The sequence below is a fragment of the Mustelus asterias genome, chromosome 26 (genome assembly GCF_964213995.1).
Source record: "Mustelus asterias chromosome 26, sMusAst1.hap1.1, whole genome shotgun sequence".
NCBI classification, from domain to species: domain Eukaryota; kingdom Metazoa; phylum Chordata; class Chondrichthyes; order Carcharhiniformes; family Triakidae; genus Mustelus; species Mustelus asterias.
In genome coordinates this window covers 42,767,836-42,790,172 of record NC_135826.1, presented here as the reverse complement: position 1 = coordinate 42,790,172, position 22,337 = coordinate 42,767,836, and the positions used below count along the sequence as shown (strand labels likewise).

Below are 22,337 nucleotides of genomic sequence, written 5' to 3'. Positions count from 1 at the left end.
AGATGCGACATAACGGATGAATACAGTGTTACCACCAGGTTTATTTAACATAGTGAAACCAACATCCTCCTTCTTCGTCAGGTACCATGTCCTAGGAATGCGTTGGTGACCATGGACTTTTATTGCATTGGTCCATGATTACGCTTGGCAAAGTACTGCAGTGGTTTGCCATTGCCTTCTGCAGTGTGACTGACCAGGAAACTCTCCTGCTCTTACCACTCAGCCATATAATTCGCTGATAATAAATCAGTTTGGCCATATTATGAATGCACCTTCTGTGGCCATCAAGACCTGAAGTGGGACTTGAACCCAGAGCTTCTGGCCCAAATACAGGGACACTAACACTCTGCACAAGACCGTCTAAACTCAATATGCCATGAAAAAAAATGTATGTTACTTTCTTTCTCTCCCATTTACTAAGTCCCTTTTCTAAAAAAAATGTTGCAGTTCAGGGCTATTTTTGTTTGGTTTCTCTTTTAATGCTCTCCTATTTGCTCATTCAATTGCTTATTCCTAATTTGAGAGCAATGATGATGAGTGTCAGAGAACTATTTCACCATGGAGACAATTACAGGCAAATCCAATTCGGTCCTCATCCAGTGCTCAGGCTGGTTGATTTTCCTCTCCCTTGCTCACTGAAGCCAATTGTATCATCCCGAATTATCAGCTGTTTTTGTACAGATTATGGAATCTGACCGTGCAGCAGTATGTTAATTGTATGATTAACACAAATTTCTCCACTCAATACATGCACAATAGTCACCGTCAAACCTGTACCCACCAGTACTGCACCCCATGTTATACAGCACAGACCTGTACCCATTAGTAAGTTACCCAAGTGTTACAGTGACAGATCCATACCCACTAGTTCAACTGAAGCATACCTACTACATGCCTCACTGATAAATAGAGTCATAGAGGTTTACAGCATGGAAACAGGCCCTTTTGCCTAACTTGTCCATGCTGCCCCGTTTTTAACCACCAAGCTAGTCCCAATTGCCCGCATTTGGCCTATATCCCTCTATACCCATCTTACCCATCTAACTGTCTGAATGTTTTTTAAAAGACAAAATTGTACCCGCCTCTACTACTGCCTCTGGTAGCTCGTTCCAGACACTCACCACCGTCTGTGTGAAAGAATTGCCCCTCTGGACCCTTTTGTATCTCACCCCTCTAGTTTTAGACTTTGCTACCTCTGAAAAGATGTTGACTGTCTAACTGATCTATGTCCCTCATTATTTTGTAGACCTCTATAATATCACCCCTAAGCCTCCTACGCCTCAGGGAAAAAAGTCCCAGTCTATCCAGCCTCTCCTTATAACTCAAACCATCAAGTCCAGGTAACATCCTAGTAAATCTTTAATAAGGTGAACAGAACTGTACACAGCATTCCAAATGAGGCCTTACTAATGTCTCGTACAACTTGAACAAGACATCCCAAATCCTGTATTCAATCTTCTGACCAATGAAACCAAGCATTCCAAATGCCTTCTTCACCACCCTGTCCACCTGTAGCTCCACTTTCAAGGAGCTATGAACCTGTACCCCTAGATCTCTTTGTCCTATAACTCTCCCCAGCATCTTACCATTAACTGATTCAATCTACCAAAATGCATCACCTCACATTTATCTAAATTAAACTCCATCTGCCATTCATCGGCCCACTGGCCCAATTGATCAAGATCCCGTTGCAATCCTAGATAACCTTTTTCACTGCCCACGATGCCACCAATCTTGGTGTCATCTGCAAACTTACTAACCATACCTCTTAAATTCTCACCCAAATCATTAATATAAATAACAAATAACAGTGGACCCAGTACCGATCCCCGAGGCACACTGCTGGTCACAGTCCTCCAGTTTGAAAAACAATCCTCTATAACCACCCTCTGTCTTCTGTCGTCAAACCAATTTTGTATCCAATTGGTTAAGTAGGAATCATACCAAATACCCCAAAGTCTAGTAATTCAGTGCAGACTCACGAGGCTACAAACCATGGTCATCATTAACCACATGGATGTTAACCATGCCATTCCACATTTCCATTCTGAGCATCAACTAAATGTTGGCTTGACAAGGTTACCATCGGAATCTTTGGTAAGGTCTCGGATCATTCTACTTCACTCTTGCCATTACCTGAGTGGGAGTAGTTTCAAGAGATTTCTTCGCAACATTCTCCATACCAATCGCCCTCACACATACAGGGCAGGGTGAGGATCACAGGACTCCTGCAAAAGAATAAAGGATCACCGTTAATGACTCATTGCAGCGCTGACCAAACTCGCAGCTCGTGCGCCACATGCAGCTCTTCTACACAAAGTGTAACTCGAGGAAAAATATCGTGCAGTGGGGGGTGGAGCAGGCTCACACTGTGCGGCAGTGCTGGAGACGGTGGCCCAGTCAATGGGGTAAAAGGGATGGACAGACAATTGGTGGAGCAGCCTCATGCTCTAGTGTGAATGCAATGAGTTGATTGGCAACCATGCACTGTTTGTGACCACACCAGGGATCCTTCTCTTTCCTGTGTTTGTTGTTCGTTCATTCATTCATTAATTAACCACTCGGCAAACACGTGTAAAACCTTTGCTGCGATCTAAACACAATGCGTTTCGCGTTGTAAACAGTGGGCATTCTGGCAGGGCACCAGGTCTCTCCTTAATTGTGTGTGGGCTTGAGAAGAAGGAAGCTGGTATTGTGCTGGAGGTTGGCGTGGCGATTAAAGCTGAGCTGGAGAAGGAACGCTAGATTGCAAAATAAGCTATGGAGATAGGGAGATCAATAAATATGTATGTTAGTAAAGGTTCTTGCATACATATTTTTTATGCTACTTACATTTTCATTGCTAAAAATATTTCCTCATGAGGGCCCATAAGCTAACAAAAATGTAACTGCAAATAGTATATAAACACACACATTAGAGACATCATCTATAACTCAGCTGACCACCTTTGGTCAACACAAGCAGCAGCATTCAGATTGGTTTAAAGCCCACTTGAAGAGATGAAACCATAGTCACCAAGCGTACTGCACTGCTGAACTACAAGCAAGCCCCCAGCAAGAAAATATCCTCAGCTCTTAAAGCCACCAGAAACATCACGCAAAGAACAGCTCTGCACTGTGCAAAGGACTACTGGCAAGACCTATGCAGTCATAACCAGCTGGCCTCTGACACCAGAAACATCAGAGAAATGTACAATGGCATCAGGAAGGCTTTTGGGCCAGCCATCAAAAACACCACCCTCCTCAAGTCTAAATCAGTGGAAACAATCACTGTCCAAATCAAACAAATGAACCACTGGGTGAAGCGTTACCTAGAACTGTACTCCAGGGAAAACGGTCACTGTTATCACCCTCAATGAAGTTCAGCTTCTGCTAGTCATGGACGAGTGCAGAGAACTGCTAATGGAACCAAAGCTCAATAACACCATTGATTCTCTATCCAGCAGAAAGGTGCCTGGAAAGGACAGCATTACCCCTCAAATAATCAAGGTTGCCAAACCAGCCGTACTCTCAAAACTCCATGAACTGCTTTGCCACTGCTGGGATGAGGGAGCAGTACCACAGGACATGCACAATGCCAACATCATCACCCTCTATAAGAACAAGGGTGACTGCAGTGACTACAACAACTACCACGGAATGTCCCTGCTTAGCACAGTAGGGAAAGCCTTTGCCCAAGTCGTTCTAAACAGACTTCAGGAGCTGGCTGATCGTGTCCACTGGGGCACAATGCTGCTTTCGTACAGAGATCCACTATCGACATGTTGTTCGCCCGTCGCCAGCTACAGGAGAAATATCATGAAAACGGATGCCCCTCTACATTGCCTTCATAGATCTCGTCAAAGCCTCTGATCTCGTCAGCAGACTAGCAAAGATCCAATGTCTGCCAAAACTACTAAGCATCATCGTTTTAATTCCGTGACATCATGAAAAGTACAGTCCACTCCGACAGTGCCTCATCAGACTCCTTTCCCATCTTGAATGGTGTGAAACAGGGCTGTGTCCTTGCACTCACACTGTTTGGGATCTTCTTCTCATGCGTTTAAGTCTCCAGAAGGAATTTTCCTCCACACAAGATCAGATGGCAGCCTGTTCAACCTTGCTCATGTCAGAGCAAAGGCAAAAGTATGGAAAGTCCTCATCAGGAACTCCTCTATGCTGACGATGCTGCACTAACATCCCACACGAAGAGTGTCTGTAAAGACGTGACAGGCTTGTGGCCGCTTGCAATGAATTTAGCCTAACCATCAGTCTCAAGAAAACAAACATCATGGGATAAGACGTCAGAAATGCTCCATTCCTCATCATTGGTGATCACAATCTGGAAATGATCCTAGAGTTCAACTACTTGGTCTCAACCATTAACAGCAACCTGTCTCTCGAAGCAGAAATCAACAGGCACATTGGAAAGGTTTGCTGTTACGATCAAGAGGTGTGGGAAAATGGAGCACTCACATAGAACACATAGGTATGAGTATTTTAAGCCTGCGTCCTCAGTATCCTGGACTGTGAAGCCTGGACGATGTATGTCAGCCAAGAACAAAACCTCAATGCATTCCACCTTCGCTGCCTCCAACAAAACCTTTGCATCAGGTGGCAGGATTACATCTCCAACACAGAAGTCCTCGAGGTAGCTAACATCCCCAGCATATACGCCATATTGAGCCAGTGGCGCTCGAGATGGTTTGTACGTGTGAGCCTTATGGAGGATGGCAGGATCCCAAGGACGCATTATACAGCAAGCTCACCACCAGTACCAGACCTACTTTGCTGCCCATCCCTTCGCTTCAAAGAGGTTTGCAAATGTGACATAGACCATAAGCATTGGGAGCAAGTTTCCAGAGACTGCCAAAGCTGGTGGATAGCAGTGAAGGTAGGAGTGAAAAGAGGCGAAGAGAAGAGATGCAGCAGCTGACAAGACAAGACATGGCACTGCAGAGAGCGAGCCAGGTGCTGCCAAACCAGTGACTCATTTGTGCACACTCACTGTCTCTCAAGACAGGGAGGCCAAGAAGAATATTTCTTCATGTGTGCACAATAGTAACAAAAATGTTTCTATACAGGTTGTCCTTTTCTTGTGACACAAGATTTTGATGGAGCCACAGAGTTTAGGTTTTGTCTCAAATAATTCAATCAAATTTGCAACAGTGAAAGTAAATATTGCTTTCCATATTTTGGTTTCTTTGCCCCTTTCCAACATGACCATTACAAATTTCAAAAACACTCTCATGGGGAGGCTCGACAGAATCCAAGTACTTATTTTGAAAGGACAGGGACAATGGTTATGTAAGCATGCTCAGCTGAGAAAAAATGTCCCACTGCACTTCAGAGTTGTGAGGGATTAGTGCACAACAAGCAAAGGTGGTGGCAACCGGAGACATTTGGCCAAAGTCTTTGCCAGATAGGAAGCTCCTACCGGAGGGGAAGAACGAGTGTGTTTTGGGAGGGAATTCCACACAGTATGACCGTAGCAGCTTAAGGGACAATCGGTAGGGTAAAAAGTTGGGGACGTGCAAGAGGTTCTAACCAGGGGAACAGATTGATTGCACGGTGGAGTTATGGAGGAAGCTTTTGAGTAAGGGATTGAGGATGCAGCCATGGAGAGATTCAAATAGTATTGCAAAAGATTTTTTTTAAATTTTCACAGAATGTGGGCATTGCTGGCAAAGCCAGCATTTGTTGCCCACCCCTAATTGCCCTTCAGTGGCTTGCTCAACATTTCAGAGGGCAGTTAAGGATCAACCGCATTGCTCTGGGCCTGGAGTCAGATATAGGCCAGACCAGGCAAGGATGACAGATTTTGTCCCCTAAGGGACGCTAGTGCACCAGATGGGCTTTGAAAGCAATTAATAATAGGTTATGATTCCGTCTGAAATCAGGATGGGTCTCTGCTTGCACCTGTATGATGTCAAATTAGATATTGCTGCAATGCTTCCATTGTCAAATAGACAGCATTGCATAGTCTCAAGTGTAACAAACAGGTCATTTGAATGAGTAGCAGAGAGGCCGTCAGTGTTGTTGGAAATGCAATATAGCAAAAATCAACAGCTTCTGGAGAAAAATTAGCTGAAGAGACAAAATAGGAAAGGAAATATTGATGTATAGAGACAAGAAAAGCTAAACACTAATTTAAATTAGAAATGAAGTGTGTAAAATGTAGACCAGTAAGCACCCAACAGAAAGAAACAGGCAAAGTATCAGCATTGATTAAAAATTAAGCTTCAGTTTCTGCTTATTTCAAATTTCAAGCATTCATTGTCTCTCTTTTCATCTTTGCTAGACTAATGCTAGATCACATGATGTCTTTCAAAGCAAACATTTATTCTTGGATTCGAGCCAACCTGTATCAAGGGTCAGTGCTGTCAATGTTTCTCAGCACCTGGCAAATGTTGCAAGTCTCATGTTCTAAGTTACCGAGTATTTTGAAATGACTGATGTTGAAACACCATCTGCAGTCTGGCCTGCACGCGGTCACTCAACACTAAATACAACGCTGTTCCAGCCCAATCTTGTCTTACCAATAATGATTAAAGCCAAACATAGCATTTTATCCAGAACACAGAGCAGGAGGGCGACGCAGGGAGACAGAGGAAATTTCTCTTCATATCCTTGAAAACAATACCCTGTGAATGTTGCAGATATGCCAATCCAGTTCATTTAACAGATCAGTGCTGTTGTGAGAAAGTGTTGCACTGTTGGACGGGAGAATGACAAAACACAAAAGAACTTGCATTCATATAGCACTTTTCACCACCACAGGGTTTCACAAAGCATTTTCCAGCCAATGAAATTCTTATTCTATTATAGAATACACAACAGCTAATTTATGTCCAACAAGGTTTACAAATGACAAAATAATACTGACCAGATCATTTATCTTAAAAAGATATCGGCGAGGATTAAGTATTAGCCTGAACACCAGTAAGAAATCACCATCTCTTTTCAATGTAATGCCGTGGTATCTTTTATAACCAGCAATAAGGTGCCAGTTTGACACCAATGCATAAAGCTTTGAAATGATGGGCCACAACCCAAACTGAGTAGACTATTCGCACCAATTTTTAGAAAGCATTCTTTCTGATTGCATCACAGCTTGGTATGGCTCCTGCTCTGCCCAAGACCGCAAGGAACTACAAAAGGTCGTGAATGTAGCCCAATCCATCACACAAACCAGCCTCCCATCCATTGACTCCTTCCACACTTCCCCCTGCCTCGGCAAAGTAGCCAGCATAATTAAGGATCCCATGCACCCCGGACATTCTCTCTTCCACCTTCTTCCGTCGGGACAAAGATACAGAAGTCTGAGGTCACGTACCAACTGACTCAAGAACAGCTTCTTCCCTGCTGCTGTCAGACTTTTGAATGGACTTACCTTGCATTAAGTTGATCTTTCTCTACACCCTAGCTATGACTGTAACACTACATTCTGAACTCTCTCGCTTCCTTCTCTATGAACGGTATGCTTTGCCTGCATAGAGTGCAAGAAACAATACTTTTCACTGTATGTTAATACATGTGACAATAATAAATCAAATCAAAGACTATTCCTCCAGATCTGTCTCATTTCAGTCCAACAAAACTAGTGGGACATTTACTTGAAACTCGGCACTGCCTGTGGCTAAAAACTGCACTGTCCCTGATTTGAGGCCGAAGTTTCACACTATTTTGATAAATCAGTCAGTATGACATACATGGGCACTTCTGGACTCTGAACAGAATCCGAATATCTCAGCTAAACAAGCATGGCTAACCAGCTGTTAAATATTGGAAGAAGATTAGTATGCTCAGTGTAAATAGTGAACAAATCAAGCCACGGCAGACTTTGTATCACTGAACTCAGTGCTGGAAACTCAGATCAAAATAAGCAATATTAGTACATCAGGAATAAAAGGGGAAATGGAAGTCACTTACATTACAACTAAATCGCAAAGCATTTCTCAATCAAAAATTATTGAATTGCATTCACTTATGGACAAACTTAGCAACCAACTAGTTACATATATAACAGTTAACATGTTTAATGTGTTGGTTGGTGGGCATCAGGATAGAATCATAGAAACCCTACAGCACAGAAAGAGGCCATTCAGCCCATCGAGTCTGCACCGACCACAATCCCACCCAGGCCCTACCCCCATATTCCTACATATTTTACCCGCTAATCCCTCTATTCTACACATCCCAGGACACTAAGGGGCAATTTTAGCATGGCCAATCAACCTAACCCGCACATCTTTGGACTGTGGGAGGAAACCGGAGCACCCGGAGGAAACCCACGCAGACACGAGGAGAATGTGCAAACTCCACACAGACAGTGACCCAAGCCGGGAATCGAACCCAGGTCCCTGGAGCTGTGAAGCAGCAGTGCTAACCACTGTGCTACCGTGCCGCCCTGTAATAATACCCTGCCTTCTTTGCATAGGGTCATTCAAATCCACATGAAGCAACCAATGAGCCTTAACCAATAAGCTTATCCTCAAGAGGGTTTCTCAACAAGAACTAGCATTCATATACTGACTCGAATGTACAAAAACATCCCAAGATATTCCAAAGCAGTGTGTTAAAAAGTCTGACAATGAGCCACCGAAGCAGACATTAGGAATTGGGACTGAGAACTTGGTCAAAGAGATAAGTTTTAAAGAATGGCTTAAATGAGAGGCTAAGAGGGTCAGAGAGGGAATTACAGAGCTTACAACCTAGGCATCTGAAGACACAGCTACCAATGGCAGTGTTGGAAATCAGGGAGACCAGAGTGCAGAGCACCTCTTCAATAATGTTCTGGAGCATTCAAGAGTGCTTAACTCGACTGTTGCTCAATGCTAATTATCATCTGCTTCTCATTCACTCCCCCGAGCTGGTTTAATGCTTCAAAATTGCCAGTTGGAGGCAGGGTTCAAGTCCTTTGTGCATTCCATCACAGTTTGCTCCAGTGACATGGAGAATTTGGCAGAAAATTAATGGTATCACTCTGGATTCAAGATATCACTGGATTGAAATCTGATATCAGATGTAGAATTTATCTTATTCATTCATGGGATGTTGGCGTCACTGGCGAGGACAGCATTTATTGCCCCTCCCTACTTGCCCTCAGGAAGGTGGCGGTGAGCTGCCTTCTTGAACCGTTGTAGTCCATATAGTGTAGCTACATCCACAGAGCTGTTAGGGAAGGGGTTCCAGGAATTTGATCCCGCAATAGTGCAGAGCACAAATTGCAACATTGAGGCTTTTCAAATGCTGAAATGATTGAATTTTAAAATCAGTCTTCATTCACTAGCAGCTATAATAGACTCAATATCACATTAAACAGAGAAGTATAGAAATTAGGACCTCTTGGATTGAGTGTACAAAAACTCATCTGAAACATGATAAAGTGACAGAATATCAGAAAGCTGAGAAGTTCTGAAAGAAATTTAGACTTAGATGATTAATGTCACAAAAAATTAAGAAAAACAGCCTCCTTGTAACAGGCGCTAACTGGTAAATCTGGCACCAGCCTCCCACCCTGTTGAAGACAGAATAGCAGTGAGTATACTCTGTTCCTGTTAATAGATTTTTGTTATAATTTCAATTACATTTAACATCCAACCTTAACTGGCAACCAATTGGATGCGTGTTATTTGGAACTTCAGTTCTGCTTCCATCTCAGATAACAATATTAGAGTCAAGTGATCCTTGCCCGTCAGATAGTGACACTGTTATGGTCATTTTTGTTTTAAAGTGCTAAATTATTACTGGATTAACATCCTGAAATTCCCTAGGAGCAGCTCAAGAAAAGTACTTGCATTTTAGCCTCATCAGCCCATTAAGTTCGTGTGAAGTATGGTCACTGTTGACTGCAAGGTCCCACAAACCTGCAATGATTTGATTTTTTATTGTCACATGTATTAGCACACCATGGAAAGTATTGTTTCTTGCAGGCTATACAGACAAAACATACCATTCATAGAAAAGGAAAGGGAGAGTGCAGAATATAGTGTCACAGCCATAGCTAGGGTCTAGGGAAAGATCAACTTAATGCAAGGTAAGTCCATTCAAAAATCTGACAGCAGCAGGGAAGAAGCTGATCTTGAGTCGGTTGGTACGTGACCTCAGACTTTTGTATCTTTTTCCCAACGGAAGAAGGTGGAAGAGAGAATGTCCGGGGTGCATGGGGTCCTTAATTATGCTAGCTGCTTTGCCGAGGCAGCGGGAAGTGTAGAGAGAGTCAATGGATGGGAGGCTGGTTTGCGTGATGGATTGGGCTACATTCACGACCTTTTGTAGTTTCTTGTGGTCTTCGGCAGAGCAGGAGCCATACCAAGTTGTGATACAACCAGAAAGAATGCTTTCTATGGTGAATCTGTAAAAGTTAGTGAGAGTTGTAAATGACATGCCAAATTTCCTTAGTCTTCTGAGAAAGTAGAGGCGATGGTGAGCTTTCTTAACTATCGTGTCAAGTGGGCAGATAAATTGTCTTTAGTTGTGATATAAATATTGGCTATGACACTGGGAAAAACTCTGCAACTCTTCTTCTAATAGTGCCATGGAGTCTTTTACATGCACTTGAGAGGGGACAAGCAGAGCCCCAGCTTGACATCTGGAAAATGACATCCCCAACAGTGCAACAATTCCGCAGTACAGCACTGGCAGCATCCAGACTATATTTTGGCGCTAAAGTTTCTGGAGTCAGAAAATTGTGGATTCTCACTAAACCATGGCTGACACCAGTGGGAGCACCACAAGGACTGCAACGATTCAAGGAGAAATCCCACCATCACCTACTCAAAACAACTGGGGATAGACAAGAAAATAAGAATCCTGCCATTGGTAATCATAACACAAGAATAATAATGGCAACAAAGACTGCAGCTGGCACTACACTTATCAAGTAAAGGAAGTTGCAGCTTTTATGCCATTCCAAAATTAATTGCTGCGCCAATAAAGAGGTGCTCGTATTCCAGAGTGTGATGATGGTCCCATCCCAAACTCAGACAAGAAAATCTCAGTAAGAGCCCCTGCTGCAATCCAACTATGTTTTGTATCAGGATTGCTCTTCGTAGACGTAGACAGATAAATACAGAATCTACATCATGATAGTAAAGATTCTCTGTCCACAATAACTGCAAGAAATAAGGATCACACCTGTGATGCCACAGACATAACTAAAAATTAAAACATTAGAGCATCAGTACACTTGGCTAAATGACTGGAGAAAAGAAGGTCTCATTGTTGACAAAGAACTTGGGTCGGTTTCAAGTCTTACATTTTTTTTTTTAACATTCATTTCACGTGGGAAACGTGCAGCAGAAATGTTGGAGCACCATCACCCCCAAATCACACACCATCCTGACTTGGACATATGTCTCAATTTGTTTGTTGTCATAGAATCCCTACAGTGCAGAAGGAGGCCATTCGGTCCATTGAGTCTGCACCGACAACAATCGCACCCAAGTCCATTCCCTTTAACCCCATGTATTTGCCCTGCTAGTCCCCCTGAGACTAAGGGACAATTTAACATAGCCAATCAACCTAACCCGCACATCTTTGGAGTGTAGGAGGAAACCAGAGCACCCGGAGAAAACCCACGCAGACACAGGGAGAACGTGCAGATTCCACACAAACAGCCACCCAAGGCCGGAATTGAACCCAGGTCCCTGGTGACTGTGCCACCATGACACCCCATTGGATCGAAATCCTGGAACTCCCAACTAACAGCACTCTGGAAGCACCTTCACAAAAACTGCAAGGTGGCTCAGCACCACCTCCTCAAGGGCAACAAAGGAAAGGCAATAAATGCTAGTCAAGTGCAACCATATCCTAGAGAATTATTCTTTTTATAAAATACTGGCAAAGGTCTGTTTAATGCTAACAACAGCAACATTCCCACCACTTGATTTGCTACAGCCTTTAGTACACCGTGAAAATATATTAATTATGCCTCAATAAGAATCCAAACATGTCCGCCTTAATATCTCTACACTAACAAGGGAACAAGGAGAGAGGTTCTTGCCCAGTTTTAGCTACGGACTTGTGCTGAGGTACAGAGCAAAAAGAGGCCAAAAAAAAGGACACTTACTGCCACCTCAGTTATGTACCCGTTCTTCATATCAACGAAGGATTTTCCTTGCTGCCCAAAGTGGCTGCTTTTACAATGCGGCAGATTGCTAAGCAACTTCAGCAGACATTAATTAACCACTAAAATAAAAGCTAAATACTGCAGATGTTGGAGATCTGAAATAAAAACAGAAAGTGCTGGAAAAGCTCACTTAGCAGGTCCGGCAGCATCCACAGAATGCTGCCAGACCTGCTGAGCTTTTCCAGCACGATATTTTTATATTAAATCAACCACATACCAGCGGTGAGGCTTGGTAGGGGTAAAAGTTCATTGCTTCCCCGAGGAGCAGTGAACTTTCCCTTAGTTTTAGGCAACTCACCACCACCTCCCCAAAGACAACTAAGAATGGTCAATAAATGCTGGCCTAGCTATCCACATCCCATAAATGATTTATTTAATTTTTCTTGCCAAAATATACTTTATTCATATAATATCTGAAAGAAACATTACAAAACATTTCAAATTGTCCTAACATTAAAGTGCAATGATAGTCACATTCTCTAGGTATTAAGATGCACTCTGAAGTGCTTCAATTCAGTAATGAAAACATTACAAGCATTTCAATATTTTCATTACAGGGAACACAATTCTTTTCAAACGATCTATATCGATCATGTTGCATTCTGAGGTGCTTCGATACAGTTACATACAATAAGAATTAAGCACAGTCCAAGAGGTTTTACAGTTACCAGCCCCTCAGTGTATATTGGCTGAAGGGTCGTACACAGCAGCCTTTCCCCATTGCTCCTTGGTGGTGGCAAGGCTTCCTCAAGTTGGAGTGCATTCCTCAGCATTTAGTCCTGGACCTTGGAATGTGCCAGTCTGCAACATTCGGTCGAGGACAATTCTTTGCACTGGAAGATCAACAAGTTTTGGGCAGACTCAAAAGAGCGTCTTTCACCAAGTTGATGACCCTCCAACAGCAATTGACGTTTGCCTTGATGTGCTTTCCTGGCAACAGGTCATAGAGCAAAGTCTGCATCAGAGCTGCTCAGAATGAACTTCGACTGCATTTCTGTCCAGACCTTCTTTGCAAAGACACATTCCACAAGGTGTGCAACTGTCTTTCCCAGTAGATTTCTGGACATACTGCAACAACTGCATCTTCAGCCACAATGCAGCTTGTGTTTCCTGAGGCCATGCACCACACCCTACCCCTGGCCAGCTGCTCGGAAGCATGAGTGAACTTTCTTCATTCCTCCCTTACATCGAACAACTTAGCAAAATTCCAATCTGCAAGCACCCATGCGTTCACCTGCTTTCACTCCAGCACTCACCACTAGGACCAAAGTTTCAACATACCAATTCCAATAAATCTATTCTCAAACACGTGTAAGCATCATAAAAATTAGGCCCCATTCAAAAAGTTGCAGAAGCCAAAGAGAGCAGAATCAGTAAGAAATGTATTAATCTGACAATTAAATGCAGATTAAAGTACACTTACAATTAATATGCACAGGGGCACGTTTTGAGGACAGGATATCAACAATCTACATGATGATCCTTATATAGGAGCCCAGCAAAGAGTATAACTCGTTTAAAATACTCTGCTTCACTATTAGACACTCCCACTGGCTCAGTTCTGCTGTTGATTTTCCTTCTAATCAGGCTCCTGCAGACTCACATACTAAGCACTTTAAATGATGACTACATCACAAGCCAACCCTTCCCATCCCCCTTCCACTATTGCTACTCTTTATCTCGAGTCAGGAAAGCACTAATTAATACATTTCTACAGCTCCACAGAGCAGCCTCCTCACCATCTGATTCAACACAGTCTTCAATACACTATGAACTGCTTCTCATTAAGCAGCCAGAAGTGGAAAATTGGCACTGCTGCAGCAACTCCATGAACTCTTGGGTCTCTGTTGGAAGGAAAGGTCTGTGCCCTACGACATGCATGATGCAAACATAAAACAAAAAGGGGGAACTGCAGCAACTACAACAATCTACCCAGCAATGTGAAAACTGCTCGGGTACATCCAGACCAGCCTATTACGCTCCATCAGTCTACAGTCAATCAGTAAAGTGATGGAAGGGCAGAGCAATCAAGTGGCACTTGTCTATCAATAAGCTGCTCACTGACACACAGTTTGGGTTTCTCCTGGGCCTGACCTCACTACTGTCTTGGTTCAAACATGGACAAAAGACTCAACTCCAGAGGTGAGAGTGACTGCCCTTGATATCAAGGCAACATTTGAATAAGTTTGGCATCAAGGAGCCCCAAGTCAATAGGAATCGGGGAAACTCTCCGCTAGTTGGAGTCACACCTAGCACAAAGGAAGATGGTTGTGGTGGTTAGAAGTCAGTCATCTCAGCTCCAGGACATCACTGCAGGAATTCCTCAGGGTAGTGTCCATGGCTCAACCATCTTCAGCTGCTTCAATTACCTTCTTTCCATCGTAAGGTCAGAAGTAGGGATGTTCGCACAATATGCAACTCCATTCACAATAACTCAGATACTGAAGCAGTCCATGTCCAAATGCAACAAGACCTGGGCAATATCCAGGGTTGGGCTGACAAGTAGCAAGCAACATTTGCATCAAGTGCCAGATAATGACCATCTCCAACAAGAGAGGATCTAACTGCCCACCCTTGACATTCAATAGCAGTACCATTGCTGAATCCCTCACCAGCAACAGAACAGGACCAGCTATATAAATGTGTTTACAAGAGCAGATCAGAAGCTAGGAATTCTGTGGCGAGTAGACCACGTCCTGACTCCCCAAAGCCTGTCTACTACCTTCAAGGCACAAGTCAGGAGTGTGATGGAATACTCTCCCCTTGCCTGGATGAGTGCAGCTCCAGTCAGGACAAAAGCTTGATTTCACCACCAACACAGTGGCTGCAATGTATACCATCTATAAGGTGCACAGCAGGAACTCACCAAGGTTCCTTGAACAGTATCTTCCATACCCAACACCACTACCATAGGAGGACAAGGACAACAGATACATGGGAACACCACCACCAAGAAATTCCCCTTCCAGTCACTCACCATCCTGATTTGGAAATATATTGCCGTTCCTTCATTGTCGTCGGCTCAAAATCCCAGAACTCCCTCTCCAACAGCACTGTGGGGCAAACCTACACTACATGGACTACAGTGGTTCAAAATGGCAGCTTCTCAAGGGCAGTTACAGATGGGCACTGAATGCTGGCCTATCCAGTAAAGCCCACATTCCTTGAATGAATAAAAACAAAACTGAGGCAACTCTTTGCTCAGTATTGTGCGGAAGACCTTTGCTTGCATTGCTCTTTGATTACTGACCCTGGCATCACTCAACTACCCTGCGTCTCAGTGCAGATTCAGGGCTGGCAGATCAGCAGAAATAGCAAGAGCAGTGCAAGCTACTCTACATTGCCTTAAAAACCTCACCAAGACCGTCAACCTGGTCAGCAGAGGACTCTTCAAACTGCCACAGAAAATAGGCTGCCCTCCTGGACTCTTGGGGGTCATTTCTCTTTACCACGAGAACATGCACAGTTCCATCAGTACCATGGAGTATCACTGGAAGCTTTCAAGATCAGCAGCAGGATGAAGCAGAGCTGCGTCCTGGTGCCAGCTCTCTGCGGGATATTCTGATCCATGCTGGTATTGTACGCACAGAGCAGATGGCAAGGTGTTCAACTTGGCAAGATTGCATACCAAGATCAAAGGGCGTAAAAGTTCTAATTGGCGAGTTGCTGTTTGCTGATGACAACATCCTGACATCCCATGCTAAATTTTACTTGCAGCAGTTTGGAGATCTGCTCTCCCGGGTCTGCAAAGAGTTTGGACTAACACCACCAGGAAGATCAAATTAAAGGGACAAAATATTGAGGCTCCACCTTCCATCAACAATGACCTCACTGTGGAGGTCGTTGACCATTCACATAACTTGGATCAACAATCATCAGCAACCTGCCCCTTGATGCTGTAATCAGCACTAGATTTGCCAAGGCAGGAGCTGTCATGTCAAAGTTACTTGTGGGCCAACAGCAAACTAACCGAACAAACAAAGTTTCATACGTACCAGGCTTGCATTCTCAGCACCCTCCTTTACAGAAGTGAAGCATGGACAACTTATGAAAACCAAAAAAACCTGAACTGCTTCCACTTCCGCTACCTCAAATGAATACTGGGCACCTCCTGGCAGGACAGAGTGCTGAATACAGGAGTACACCAGTGAGCAGGGATCCCCAGCACGTTTGCCCTCTTGAGTCAGCGGCAACTCCGTTAGCTGGGTCACGTGAGCTGAATAGACAATGGCCACATTCCCAAAGACATGCTCTATAGCAAGCTTTCTCTGGTACAAGACCCAACAGGTCACCCACACCTGCGATATAAGGATGTCTGTAAGCGAGACCTCAAGTTGATTGGGATCAGAGTCAATCCATGGGAAGTCCCCGCAGCTGACCAGAGTGGCTGGAGACAGGCAGACAAAAAGGGTATGAAAAAAGCAAAGAACGATAGAAAGAACCAACGAAACAACGAACATACAACGCACCAGATGGGGAGAAAAGAGATCAGCCCTCAGGCCAACAGCATTCACCTGTGGAAGGGATTGCCATTAACGAGCCAACCTCCACAGCCACAACAGACAATGTTCAATTCTGAAGTGATATGCATCCTGTGCACAGTCCATGATTTCCACAGACAGACAGATGCCGACTACTAAAAAGCCAAACAACGCATCCAGAACATCACATATAGAAGGAATATCATTAAACTAGAATGTGTGCAGAAAAGATTTACTGAGATGCTATCAGAACTTGGATGGTTTGAGTTATAAGGAGAGGCTGGATAGACTGGGATTTTTTTTCCCTAGAGTGTCCGAGACTTAGGGATGATCCTATAGAGGTCTATAAAATAATGAGGGGCATAGATCAGCTAGACAGCTAACATCTTTTCCCAAAGGTAGGGGAGACTAAAACTAGAGGCCATAGTTTAAGCTCAGAGGGGAGAGATACAAAAGGATCCAGAGGGGCAATTTTTTCACACACAAAGGTGGTGAGTGTCTGGAACAAGCTGCCAGGGGTAGTAGTAGAGGCGGGTACAATTTTGTCTTTTAAAAAGCATTTAGTAAGATGGGTATAGAGGGATATGGGCCAAACAAAGGCAATTGGGACTAGCTTAGTGGTTAAAAAGGGACGGCATGGGCAAGTTGGGCCGAAGGGCCTGTTTCCATGCTGTAAACCTCTATGACTCTATATTCTATGACAGGACCTGAATTAACAACCTCTGGACATTCCAAAGCATCTTACAGCCAATTAAGTACTTTCTTGATAGATAATCACTGCAGTGTCAGAAAAATAGCAGGTAATTTGAGACAACAAAGCCACAAAGAACAATGTGATGTTGGTTGAAATTTAAATATTGGCCAGGCCAATGGATAGAACGCTCTTTCCCTTTCCCCAGTCATGATTTGGGAATCTTTTCTATCCACCTGAGAAGGTAGACAAGGGCCTCAGTTTAACATCTGCATCCAAAAGACTCTGATGGTGCAGCACCTCCTCCGTACTAGCACTCAACAACCTAATCCTATTAATCTGTGTTACATTGTCACTGCTCTATTATCAGAAACAACAGCCAACAGTTCTCCTGGTCTCTCTGAATGCTGTTCTTAAATACCAGCAAAACAGAAAACAGTTTACTAATCTTTAAAAGCTTACAGTGATCCAGCATATCATCTCCAAATACTTTCTTTGCTCCAGATGCAACTACTTTGCAGAACTTTATGGAGTTAATGGCATAGAGCAAGTCAATTAGCTTAATATAAGAAAAATAAACCTGACTGTCAGTCTGGAAGTTGTAACAGTATATGCCCCCCTCACCTGGGCAGCATGGTGGCACAGTAGTTAGCACTGCTACCTCACAGCGCCAGGGACCTGGGTTCGATTCCCAGCTTGGGTCACTGTGTAGAGTCTGCACATTCTCCCCGTGTCTGCATGGGTTTTCTCCAGATGCTCCGGTTTCCTCCCACAGTCCAAAAGACGTGCTGGTTAGGTGCATTGGCCATGCTAAATTATCCCTCAGTGCACCCAAACAGGCGCTGGAGTTTGGCAGCTAGAGGATTTTCACAATAACTTCACTGCAGAGTTAATGTAAGCCCACTTGTGACACGAATAAACTTTAAACTTTATACCATGCATTACAAAGTGAAGTCAAAATTACTTTGGAACAATGCAAAATATGCAACAGAATTGCCCATAAACCTGCCTTTGGGAACTCAAAGGATGACCTTATAAATAATCCAAGCAAAATTAAAATCTTTTGCCCTGCAGTCTGGTAATTATACCATTTAAAACCTTTGTCAGAGAGGAGATGTCTGCATTTTCTCTGGTGCAGTTGCCAAAACCTCTTGCACTTGAAACTATGGGGACGTAATCAGAAATGAAAAGCACTCATTTATGTTTTGATCAAAAGGAGAGACATGTGATTGTTTCATTAAAAAATAAGCCCCTACAAATTTAACAACAGAATGCTGAAATCTGAAAAGGAGGATTAACAGGCCTAATCAGAATTCCAAGAAATCACACCATCTTTTCAGATCTTACCAGACATAGATCCAGTATTTTCTTATTTTGTAACCCGCTCTTTGAAACGAAACTGAAATCTTTAAAAGACACGTCATTTTTTTCTCCAAATATAAACTGTTCCCAAGAAAGCAATCTGAACTAAAGCACCAAGACATCTTTTGGAGATATTTTGAAACATCGCCTAACCAGACAGGTTCCCTAGATACACAAACAAAATGTAAAAATCCATAATCAAAAACAGCAAAAGAGAGAGAATTTACAACCATTCTGTCAAACCTGAAAGGCAAAGAGATTTAATTAATTAAAGGCCATTCAGTATTCTGCGTAACAGTCTCATCCCAAAACACCAACCTGTCATTTCACTCCACAGACGGTGGCCCTCTAAGAGGCACATCACTGCATGTATTTATTCAAACCATTCAAACATCAAACTGAACGTAGAAAATTCAATTTAACACTTTTAACAGATTGCAGAATGCCATCGACAGACCTCCACCGCATTTACCTTAGTCCGCGTGGTCTCTGGATTGATCTTTTGCAAAGAAGGCTCTCTGCTGTCCTCGTTCAGCCTAGTTGGAACCTGTTTAACTCAGCTATCCTGGCTCAGTCCACCATCCTGATCCTCACTATTCTAACTCACTATGAGTTATCCCTCACATTCAGAATGCTCTATTCTGCCTGCCCTCCTTTACTCACTCTGGTCTGCCACAGACTCCTCAGTTCCTACCCTTCCTTCCCTTACTGTGGCCTATCCTTCTCTATCACTTCCTCAGTCTGCACTGCCCCTCAGCCCGGCCGTTTCTCACTGTACCTTGCCCCACCCTCTCAATCTGTACTGTTCCAGAACACCATCAACTTGGGCAACCTTTCCCCCACTCTGGTTTGAATAAGGCTACCTCTTTTTTACTTTGACCTGGTCGCCCCTTTACTAAATTCAGCTTTCCTTACCCTGGCCTTGCCCTCCCTCAGTTCTCCCACTTACTCTGGCCTGGCCACTCAGTCCCCTTACCCTGACCTGCCTCAGTTTGCCTTGCACTGGCCTGACCTTATCCTCTTTCAGCCCTCCCCAGTTGGCACTGGCCTAGCCCTCCCTCAGTCCTCCTCACACAGGTTTCCCGCTTCACCCTAGCTGTCCCTTCACCTGAGACCACTCTCAGTGCCCCCTCACTCTCAGTGCCCCCTCACTCTCAGTGCCCCCTCACCCTCAGTGCCCCCTCACCCTCAGACCCCCATCAGTCCCCCCTCACCCTCAGTACCCCTTCACCTTGAGCCCCAGTTCCCTTCACCCTGGCCTCTCTCTTTCTCTCAGCCCCCCACCCCCAATTCTGAGCTCAGATCCCGCCCCGCTTATCCCACTCGCCCTGCCTCCCTTCAGCTTGTCCCAGGCTCTGAGAGTAAACTTCCAACTGGGCGCAGGGCAGTGTGGGATTCTGGAGGACCCAGCCAGGCGCCGCGGCCGCGAGGTGAACAACCGGCGGCGCGAGCAGCGGCTCCGCCCCACCGCCCTGGGCCCGGACCTGGGATTGGTCCAACGGGAGGGGCGTTCCCATTATTTCATTGCCGGCACCCAATCAGAAAGAGGTATTGACAAAGGCGCGGGCTGATTGGTTGTTGTTCTGGAGGAACGTCATGACGATTAGCGTAAATCTGAGCCAATCAGCTATCGGTATTGGAGGGCAGGACGCTAATTGGGTGGAAACGCGTTTGACGGACTTGCCTTTAGACCAATCACTATCCAGCTTGTGAATTACGTCAGGATGTAAACATAGGCTGGTCCAATCAGGAGAGGGAGGAGGCGGGACCAGCGGCGCGGTGGGGAAGATCATTGATCATTTGTAAGGATGTGTATCTACGACGCGACATGACAGAAAATTATTTATAAGCGAAGAGAGCGGGGTGGAGGTGTTTAACATGCTCTGATTTGAATTCTGATATAAATTAAATTTCATTCACTTTTACCTCAGCTTCGAAGCCGCTGTTAGGGGAGGTTCAATGCTGTCGGCTGATTGGCGGACGGTCTAACCAATAGGAGAGAGGGGCGGGGCCACAGCCCGTCAGTCAATTGATTAAATGGGCGGGGCTTAGCAACTTGCAAACAAACTCCAAAAGTTCACTTATTATTAATAATGTCATTTTTCGCCTTCCTTTTTTTCCTGAAGGTGCTCTTTGCTCAGGGATGCTATATGGGGGCAGCTCAGCCCTATGTGTCAATCAGCAGTTTAAGGGGTTTCACAGGTCAGCTCTCCTCGCTCGAGGTCCACACACATGTCAACACTCCAGCAGAAATCACTGATCAGGAAGGAGAACCTTGAGTGAGTGCCCTAACTCCCACAGCCTCAACACATAGTTCAGGGAAGACACCTCATTTATGTAGCACCTTTCGCAAGTAGGCTTGCATTAACACTGCAATGAAGTTGCTGTGAAAATCCCCTAGCCGCCACACTCTGGCGCCTGTTCGGGTACACTGAGGGAGAATTTAGCATGGCCAATGCACCTAACCAGCACGTCTTTCGTACTGTGGGAGGAAACCGGAGCAACCGGAGCGAACGTGCAGACTCTGCACAGACAATGACCCAACCTGGGAATCAAACCCGGGTCCTTGGCGCTGTGAGACAGCAGTGCTAACCACTGTGCCACCATGCCACTCATATTGGCTGTCCCAATTCTACTTCTTGCAGCTTTCATGTATTGACTTCAACAGGGCCCATGAGGTGGGCCTCTTGGAGTATGAGTTTCCTGATTGAAGTAATGATTGCCTCCCTGGGCCTGGCAAAGCTTGCCATAAACAGGTCTAGGCAGCGGGCAAACGAGGGGGTCATCAGACGTGATTGGCTGCCCCTCTACCGCGGCTATATTGAGGAGTGTCAGGTCTACTGGCACTCCGGATTCTGATTCTATACCTGAAGCTCTCTTATTAGTGGAGATAAGTTTGTAAATAAAGGGAATCTGATGAAGGGACACCGGCCTCTGAGGAGTTATTTCACTTTGAAGTGCAGTTACTCTCATGAGGTAGGGAAATGTGAAAGACAATTTGCATGGAGCAATGTCCCACAAACAGCAATTAGTTTTTTGATTTGATTTATTATTGTCACATGTATTAACATACAGTGAAAAGTTTTGTTTCTTGCGCGCTATACAGATAAAGCATACCGTTCATAGAGAAGGAAATGAGAGAGTGCAGAATGTAGTGTTACAGTCATAGCTAGGGTGTAGAGAAAGATCAACTTAATGCAAGGTAAGTCCATTCAAAAGTCTGACGGCAGCAGGGAAGAAGCTGTTCTTGAGTCGGTTGGTACGTGACCTCAGACTTTTGTACCTTTGTCCCGAAGGAAGAAGGTGGAAGAGAGAATGTCCGGGGTGCGTGGGGTCCTTAATTATGCTGGCTGCTTTGCCGAGGCAGCGGGAAGTGTAGACAGAGTCAATGGGTGGGAGGCTGGTTTGCGTGATGGATTGGGCTACATTCACGACCTTTTGTAGTTTCTTGCGGTCTTGGTCAGATCAGGAGCCACACCAAACTGTGATACAACCAGAAAGAATGCTTTCTATGGTGCATCTGTAAAAGTTCACTCAGAGGGTGGTGAATCTTTCAAATTCTCTACCCCAGAGGGCTGTGGAGGCTCAGTCATTAAGTTCAAGTCTGAGATTGATAGATTTCTGCCTATTAAAACATCAAGGGTACAGGGATAGTGCAGGAAAATGGTGTTGAAGATGATCAGCCATGATT

At 44.5% G+C, this 22,337-nt stretch overlaps 1 protein-coding gene across 3 annotated transcripts in view; it reads right to left on the bottom strand.

The window, feature by feature from the left end:
* The window catches only part of slc25a42 (solute carrier family 25 member 42), a 51,258-nt gene extending 31,237 nt beyond the window's left edge, over window positions 1-20,021 (bottom strand). Inside the window, exons 1-2 of one of the 3 annotated variants that reach the window (XR_013495548.1) lie at window positions 19,119-19,991; window positions 2,137-2,228 (exon numbers count right to left, since the gene is read on the bottom strand). Coding sequence is in view for 2 of the 3 variants with exons in the window: in XM_078198617.1 (XP_078054743.1) it covers window positions 2,137-2,181 (45 nt within the window). In the remaining variant the exon portion in view is untranslated. Of the gene's footprint in view, window positions 1-2,136; window positions 2,229-15,561; window positions 15,638-19,118 lie in introns of those variants that run through there. The other 2 variants (XM_078198617.1, XM_078198619.1) reach the window with 2 other exon arrangements.
* Between the last annotated feature and the right edge of the window lie 2,316 nt (window positions 20,022-22,337).